Source organism: Oncorhynchus keta, chromosome 13 (genome assembly GCF_023373465.1).
Source record: "Oncorhynchus keta strain PuntledgeMale-10-30-2019 chromosome 13, Oket_V2, whole genome shotgun sequence".
Classification (NCBI taxonomy): Eukaryota; Metazoa; Chordata; class Actinopteri; order Salmoniformes; family Salmonidae; genus Oncorhynchus; species Oncorhynchus keta.
Genome location: NC_068433.1, coordinates 22,327,513 through 22,336,215, shown reverse-complemented (window position 1 = coordinate 22,336,215; position 8,703 = coordinate 22,327,513). Strand labels below are relative to the sequence as shown.

Below are 8,703 nucleotides of genomic sequence, written 5' to 3'. Positions count from 1 at the left end.
TCTTCTCCTCCCTCTCCTTTTCCAGACCTATCCCTCATTCTCAAAGTCACACTGCATTCTCTCTCCTTCTCCCTCTCCCCTTGACCCTCTCTCCTTCTCATCTACCTCGCTCGATCTCTCCGCCGAGTCAAGAGGACTTTTCGCGTATCAATTCTGCCCGGGGTTGCCATGGAAACGGTCCGGATGGACTTGGTTAGGAGGAAGAAGAGTTGTGTGTGTGTGTGTGTGTGTGTGTGTGTGTGTGTGTGTGTGTGTGTGTGTGTGTGTGGAGGAAGAAGAGTTGTGGGGTTTCTCTCTGCTGGCGTCTTAATATCTCCTCTAGTCCTGTCAGGACACATTTGAAACCACAGTCTGGTCCATAGAACCCGCTGTCACTCACACGAAACACACTCGCTAAGAGGCCCCCCATGGAGCTAGCCTTTCTCTCACCAGGCAGTGTCCTGAATACGAATTCAGTTGACGCTGCGGTCGGTGTCTATGTGTGTGTGCCGATGTTCTGTATAGGATACCACCACTAGACTATGTTTGTGAATGTTTGTGTTTAATGTGAGGTGTACTCTGTGTGTGTGTGTGTGCATCCGTCCTGGCCCATATTGTATAATTGTACTGTGAATGAATGTGTGCTTCGCTGCAGATTTAAAAAGCAGCTCTGCAGGATTTATTTTTAGCATCACAGGCAAATGCAGCCTTTCTCCTCGCTCTTCTCTCTCTACCGCCTCTCTCTTACAGTACCCCCTCCATCTCATCTCTTTCACTCTCTTTTCTCATCTCTCAATGCCTTCTCTTGCCCTCTGTCCATTCACCTCCCCTCCATCTCTGTCACACCCACACCCACACACACCCACACCCACACACACACACACACACACACACACACACACACACACACACACACACACACACACACACACACACACACACACACACACACACACACACACACACACACACACACACACACACACACACACACACACACACATCACACACAAGTTTAACATCCTCTCTCCTTTTCTGCTCTACAATGTACGTCTCTAAATAGATGACTACTTTCTGCTCATCCCGCCCTCATTCCATCTCTTTCTCTCCATCCCTCTCTTCTCTCAGAGTAGTCCCAGGTCCCATAGCGGTAGTGGTTTCAAAAACCTCTTTCCATCTCTTTCTCTCCATCCCTCTCTTCTCTCGGAGTAGTCCCAGGTCCCATAGCGGTAGTGGTTTCAAAAACCTCTTTCCATCTCTTTCTCTCCATCCCTCTCTTCTCTCGGAGTAGTCCCAGGTCCCATAGCGGTAGTGGTTTCAAAAACCTCTTTCCATCTCTTTCTCTCCATCCCTCTCTTCTCTCGGAGTAGTCCCAGGTCCCATAGCGGTAGTGGTTTCAAAAACCTCATTCCATCTCTTTCTCTCCATCCCTCTCTTCTCTCGGAGTAGTCCCAGGTCCCATAGCGGTAGTGGTTTCAAAAACCTCTTTCCATCTCTTTCTCTCCATCCCTCTCTTCTCTCGGAGTAGTCCCAGGTCCCATAGCGGTAGTGGTTTCAAAAACCTCATTCCATCTCTTTCTCTCCATCCCTCTCTTCTCTCGGAGTAGTCCCAGGTCCCATAGCGGTAGTGGTTTCAAAAACCTCTTTCCATCTCTTTCTCTCCATCCCTCTCTTCTCTCGGAGTAGTCCCAGGTCCCATAGCGGTAGTGGTTTCAAAAACCTCATTCCATCTCTTTCTCTCCATCCCTCTCTTCTCTCGGAGTAGTCCCAGGTCCCATAGCGGTAGTGGTTTCAAAACCTCATTCCATCTCTTTCTCTCCATCCCTCTCTTCTCTCGGAGTAGTCCCAGGTCCCATAGCGGTAGTGGTTTCAAAAACCTCATTCCATCTCTTTCTCTCCATCCCTCTCTTCTCTCGGAGTAGTCCCAGGTCCCATAGCGTACGTAGTGGTTTCAAAACCTCATTCCATCTCTTTCTCTCCATCCCTCTCTTCTCTCGGAGTAGTCCCAGGTCCCATAGCGGTAGTGGTTTCAAAAACCTCATTCCATCTCTTTCTCTCCATCCCTCTCTTCTCTTGGAGTAGTCCCAGGTCCCTAGCGGTAGATGTTTCAAAAACCTCTTTCCATCTCTTTCTCCCCATCCCTCTCTTCTCTCGGAGTAGTCCCAGGTCCCATAGCGGTAGTGGTTTCAAAAACCTCTTTCCATCTCTTTCTCTCCATCCCTCTCTTCTCTCGGAGTAGTCCCAGGTCCCATAGCGGTAGTGGTTTCAAAAACCTCTTTCCATCTCTTTCTCTCCATCCCTCTCTTCTCTCGGAGTAGTCCCAGGTCCCATAGCGGTAGTGGTTTCAAAAACCTCTTTCCATCTCTTTCTCTCCATCTCCCTCTTCTCTCGGAGTAGTCCCAGGTCCCATAGCGGTAGTGGTTTCAAAAACCTCTTTCCATCTCTTTCTCTCCATCCCTCTCTTCTCTCGGAGTAGTCCCAGGTCCCATAGCGGTAGTGGTTTCAAAAACCTCTTTCCATCTCTTTCTCTCCATCCCTCTCTCTCTCGGAGTAGTCCCAGGTCCCATAGCGGTAGTGGTTTCAAAACCTCATTCCATCTCTTTCTCTCCATCCCTCTCTTCTCTCGGAGTAGTCCCAGGTCCCATAGCGGTAGTGGTTTCAAAACACCTCATTCCATCTCTTTCTCTCCATCCCTCACTTCTCTCGGAGTAGTCCCAGGTCCCATAGCGGTAGTGGTTTCAAAACCTCATTCCATCTCTTTCTCTCCATCCCTCTCTTCTCTCGGAGTAGTCCCAGGTTCCATAGCACAAAACCTCATTCCATCTCTTTCTCTCCATCCCTCTCTTCTCTCACACAGTAGTCCCAGGTCCCATAGCGGTAGTGGTTTCAAAAACCTCATTCCATCTCTTTCTCTCCATCCCTCTCTTCTCTCGGAGTAGTCCCAGGTCCCATAGCGGTAGTGGTTTCAAAACCTCATTCCATCTCTTTCTCTCCATCCCTCTTTCTCTCGGAGTAGTCCCAGGTCCCATAGCGGTAGTGGTTTCAAAAACCTCTTTCCATCTCTTTCTCTCCATCTCCCTCTTCTCTCGGAGTAGTCCCAGGTCCCATAGCGGTAGTGGTTTCAAAAACCTCATTCCATCTCTTTCTCTCCATCCCTCTCTTCTCTCGGAGTAGTCCCAGGTCCCATAGCGGTAGTGGTTTCAAAAACCTCTTTCCATCTCTTTCTCTCCATCCCTCTCTTCTCTCGGAGTAGTCCCAGGTCCCATAGCGGTAGTGGTTTCAAAAACCTCTTTCCATCTCTTTCTCTCCATCCCTCTCTTCTCTCGGAGTAGTCCCAGGTCCCATAGCGGTAGTGGTTTCAAAAACCTCATTCCATCTCTTTCTCTCCATCCCTCTCTTCTCTCGGAGTAGTCCCAGGTCCCATAGCGGTAGTGGTTTCAAAAACCTCATTCCATCTCTTTCTCTCCATCCCTCTCTTCTCTCGGAGTAGTCCCAGGTCCCATAGCGGTAGTGGTTTCAAAAACCTCTTTCCATCTCTTTCTCTCCATCCCTCTCTTCTCTCGGAGTAGTCCCAGGTCCCATAGCGGTAGTGGTTTCAAAAACCTCTTTCCATCTCTTTCTCTCCATCCCTCTCTTCTCTCGGAGTAGTCCCAGGTTCCATAGCGGTAGTGGTTTCAAAAACCTCTTTCCATCTCTTTCTCTCCATCCCTCTCTTCTCTCGGAGTAGTCACAGGTCCCATAGCGGTAGTGGTTTCAAAAACCTCTTTCCATCTCTTTCTCTCCATCCCTCTCTTCTCTCGGAGTAGTCCCAGGTCCCATAGCGGTAGTGGTTTCAAAAACCTCTTTCCATCTCTTTCTCTCCATCCCTCTCTTCTCTCGGAGTAGTCCCAGGTCCCATAGTGGTAGTGGTTTCAAAAACCTCTTTCCATCTCTTTCTCTCCATCCATCCCTCTCTTCTCTCGGAGTAGTCCCAGGTCCCATAGCGGTAGTGGTTTCAAAAACCTCATTCCATCTCTTTCTCTCCATCCCTCTCTTCTCTCGGAGTAGTCCCAGGTTCCATAGCGGTAGTGGTTTCAAAACCTCTTTCCATCTCTTTCTCTGCATCCCTCTCTTCTCTCGGAGTAGTCCCAGGTCCCATAGCGGTAGTGGTTTCAAAAACCTCTTTCCATCTCTTTCTCTCCATCCCTCTCTTCTCTCGGAGTAGTCCCAGGTCCCATAGCGGTAGTGGTTTCAAAAACCTCTTTCCATCTCTTTCTCTCCATCCCTCTCTTCTCTCGGAGTAGTCCCAGGTCCCATAGCGGTAGTGGTTTCAAAAACCTAATTCCAGTTGAAGTGACGTATGGACTGTACGTCTGTTTCGCTAAAGGCAGCAGAGGCAAGGTCCCGCGCTAATTCGGCAGGCTCTCAGCAGCTCTAGGCTACGCTATACTATGTACATCAATTATATATTTAACACAGAGGAAGGAATTCCCTCCTGTAGACAGGTGCAGGGCAGCTAGCCTGCAACAGCACTAACAGGCTACTGTTCAGCTAAAAGCTATTAGCATATTCCTATGTGGCTTGTAGCAATAGCGTAGAGTCAGCCATTGTAGCGCTATAGCGCTAACAGGTTACTGCTAAGAGCTACAGTATGTATGAGAATTCTATACGAGTGTCCACACTGTGGCTTGTGTATTGAAAAGTAGCGCTAGCTATATAGCAATAGCTACATACTGTATAGAGCCAGTGTACCGCTTTACAAATGCTACTGTGAAGCTAAAAGCTATAAAGAGACATTATTTTGTGAATTTCAACACTCTGGCACCATGCTATGGTAGCTTAGTAGAGTGGAGTTTTTACTGTGGTGTTACCATGGTAACCACTGTTGTCACTGCCGACCGGATGCTGGTCATGGTTTCAATCAGAGAGTCGGAAAGACATGAGGTGTTGGTTTGTTCACATGCGCACACACACACACACACACACACACACACACACACACACACACACACACACACACACACACACACACACACACACACACACACACACACACACACACACACACACACACACACACACACACACACACACACACACACACATTTTAATCAACACTACAGACAGAGGGAGGTTGAGAGGTGGTTTAAATCAGAGAGAAGAGACAGACAGAGCAGGTTCAAACATGACACAGACACTGGTACAGGGAAAAGAAGTGCCTGAGGGATGGATGGAGGGGGGAGTAGAGGAGAGAGAGGAAGGGTGATGAAAGTCACCTGGTCAAAGATTGATGTGGAGACTGGGAGAAATATGAGAGCTGGAGCTGGTGACGTTTCAAAACCATGAATGATAGGCTACAGTACATGGTATATAATTAAGCAATAAGGCCCGAGCCGAGGGTGTGGTATACGGCCAATATACCACGGCTAAGAGCAGCTCTGACAGACGACGCAACGCGGAGTGCCTGGACACAGCCTGGACACGGTACTGTATTGGCCATATACCACAACCCCCCCAAGGTGCCTTATTGCTATTATGAACTGATTACCAACATAATTTGAGCAGTAAAAATGAATGTTTTGTCATACCTGTGGTATAAGGTCTCATATACCACGGCTGTCAGCCAATCAGCATTCAGGGCTTGAACCACCCAGTTTATACAGTAATGTAGATCATGTTAAAGGGATAACTAAATGGTATACAACTAATGTCTTGACACTAAACATGTAGTTTAAAGGGATACTTCGGAATGTAATCTACTTCTCCAGAGTCATATGAACTCATGGATACCATCTTTATGTCTCTGTGTCCTGTATGAGGGAAGTTAGAGGTAGTTTCGCGAGCCAATGCTAACTAAGTCTATGGGTATCTACTAGCATCCTAGTGTTGTGAAGTAGATAAAGGGCCTCATTGCCAAAATCCAGAAGTATCCCTTGAAGAGACAAACCTAAATGTAGTGGTTCCACAAATAAACGATCTCTAAGGGGCTCTAAGTGAGAATGTGAATTCAGTGAATTCCAGGATTTACTCCTACCACTGTAGTCGGAGTATAACAGTGGTAGAGCTGCTCCGTGTTGCGTCGTGCGTCAGAGCTGCTCTTAGCCGTGGTATATTGGCCGTATACCACAACCCCTCGGGCCTTATTGCTTAATTATATACCATGTACTGTAGCCTATCATTCATGGTTTTGAAAGGTCACCATGATCAGCGTCTGAACTGAGATCACACGCAGAGCCTGACAACCTACACTGTTCAGGATGGACACACATGCAGTACGCACTAACGCGCGCACACACACATGCATGTACACACACACACACACACTCGTTTCACATTAATATGTCATTCATCGCATTGGATATACAGTATGAAAAATAAATCTGTTACAATAAAGTGTGTGTGTGTCTATAACAGACTATGGGAACAGACTATGGGAGGCACACAGTACAACATAGAGCCATGACTAGATGGAACTCTATTCCACATCAAGTAACTGATGCAAGCAGTAGAATCAGATTTAAAAAACAGATAAAAATACACCTTATGTAACTGCGGGGACTGTGAAGAGACACACACAGGCAGGCACACACACACACACACACACACACACACACACACACACACACACACACACACACACACACACACACACACACACACACACACACACACACACACACACACACACACACACATGATAACATACGCACTATACACACGCGTACATGAATTTTGTGTTGTAGATATGTGATAGTAAAGTAGTGGCCTGAGGGCACACACTTAATGTGTTGTGAAATCTGTTGTGAAATGTAATGTTTCAAATAGTACGTAACTACCTTAATTTTGCTGGACCCCAAGGAAGAGTAGCTGCTGCCTTGGCAGGAACTAATGGGGATCCACAATGAATACAAAACACAAACCTCTGAACATTACAGGTAGTGTACAATACAGGCAGTGTGTACTGCTGCTTTTGTAAGCATGATGCTGTTGCCGTTGTTTTCAACACCGGTACCCGGTTACCTTCAGACAGAGGCCACCATCGTTTTCGTGAGAGTCTCATCTTTGCATAGATGCAATCATATTATTATGATTAGATCATTACTATTATTAGATTATCAGATTATTATTAGACCGTTACTATTATTAGATTATCAGATTATTATTAGATCAGATTCTTTTTTAGGCCAAACCGTTCAGATGCTACAGACGTTTTCGTGAGAAAAACGTTTTTTTTTTTTCCCCTGAACATTTCATTCTCTGACAAACACCGCTGTAGCTCTGTAGCTTCCACCACAGATGCAGAAGGCCGCCATTGGCCAATGCTGGATATCGAGATCTAGCTCGTGCAAAAACAGAAATATCTCTAGTTTAAATTGACGGATTTTGATAGGGATTTCAAAAATTCATTTCTCAGACTCTCGAGGGTTAAATACTTAGGACAAAGCATTAAATAGAACATGTATGATACATCTCTATGACTCAGTATCGCATACAGTATCGCATGAGTGCTCGTGGTTTCAAAAATGCATCTCATATCTGAGAAGTCCGAGACTTACTTTTAATCTACTTCTATCTACTTTTATCTTCTAAGATGAAAGTCGTGTGATCTATTTTCCTTGCTCTGCTCTGCGTTGGTGTAGTTAAAGTGAAAAATAGGGAAGTATATTTCCGACCCTATAAAGATGTCTTTAATTTGCATGACTACGACTCGCTCCAATATTTCTGTCTTGTAAAAAAATATATATTTAGCAGTGAGCTCAGACTCTGTCTGCACACAAAGCACTTGCATCTGACCAGACCAACCGATGCCAGACCTTACATCAGAGGAACTCTGCAGACAAGAGCAATCAACAGTGGAATTACAGTATGTGGAAGAGAAACTTTGGAGAACACAGAGAGTTGAGATATTTCCTTCGTATTGCAATTCCCCTTCGTTATCTTTTCCCATTTGTGATCAGTGAAGAGATGGAGGAAATAGATCATTTCAGATAGCTGGGAATACAGTGTGTGTTTATGTGTGTTTGTGTTGTATGTGTGAGTGTGCCAGACCTGGGCAGAAAATTGTTCAAGTTGGTAGTTTATTTAAAAATGAAACTTTTCAAATACTCAAGGCAGTCAAATATATATAGATATCGATATAGAGATTCAACTAAAAGGCAACTATTTTCTTTGATATTCAAATAATGTGCTCAGAAAAACAAATAGTATTTGAAAGGTATTTTGAATACCTTTACGAAAACCAAATCATATTTAAAAGGTATTTGAATAAATGTTATTTAAAAACAAAAATACTTATTTGATGGCTGGCAAATATTTGCTGAAGAACCAAAAACTACAACAGTTCGTTGACTTAGTCTAAATATACGGGCATAAGCACATGGTTTGGACGGGATCTTAGCTATGAAGCTTAATATACTCCTGTTGCCTCCTCTTACGCAGCTTCAAAAAGACTAACATATATGTTTTCATAACGAGTGAGACATAAGGTAATACAGTACCACTTGACATAAAGTTATTGTACATGTGGAGTAACTTTGTGATTATTACAATAGCAACATTGTTTTTTACATAGGTCTTTTGCTTTATAATTGCATAATAACAGAGTTATTACAGACGTGGAATAAGGAACAGTCACTATTCCTCTTGTGTAAAGTACTTACAAAAACTCTCAGCTCATTACTATGCAATCACAAAAGTATCACGTAACAACATGCTCATAAAAATGTTGCTTGAAAAATAAGTGAC

At 44.9% G+C, this 8,703-nt stretch overlaps 1 protein-coding gene and 2 long non-coding RNA genes across 8 annotated transcripts in view; 1 reads left to right on the top strand and 2 right to left on the bottom strand.

Annotated features, from left to right (window-relative positions):
• Positions 1-1,585: 1,585 nt before the first annotated feature.
• Positions 1,586-4,033, bottom strand: LOC127906748 (uncharacterized). Its single transcript, XR_008062744.1, has 4 exons — positions 3,982-4,033; positions 3,109-3,503; positions 2,174-2,331; positions 1,586-1,699 (listed from the first exon to the last, which is right to left on the bottom strand). It is a non-coding gene; the product is annotated as an uncharacterized LOC127906748 (long non-coding RNA).
• Positions 1,620-4,300, top strand: LOC127906750 (uncharacterized). Of its 6 annotated transcripts, none has more exons than XR_008062753.1 (6): positions 1,620-1,750; positions 1,829-1,907; positions 2,846-2,924; positions 3,081-3,633; positions 3,713-3,870; positions 4,111-4,300. It is a non-coding gene; the product is annotated as an uncharacterized LOC127906750 (long non-coding RNA). The 6 variants fall into 6 exon arrangements; XR_008062758.1 differs by lacking the exon at positions 4,111-4,300 and adding an exon at positions 3,954-4,020; XR_008062756.1 differs by lacking the exon at positions 1,829-1,907.
• A 3,478-nt stretch (positions 4,301-7,778) lies between these two features.
• The window catches only part of LOC118392728 (neuroligin-2), a 149,080-nt gene continuing 148,155 nt past the window's right edge, over positions 7,779-8,703 (bottom strand). The window contains exon 5 of the mRNA XM_052460743.1: positions 7,779-7,789. Coding sequence (XP_052316703.1) covers positions 7,779-7,789 — 11 coding nt within the window. The remainder of the gene's footprint in view (positions 7,790-8,703) is intronic.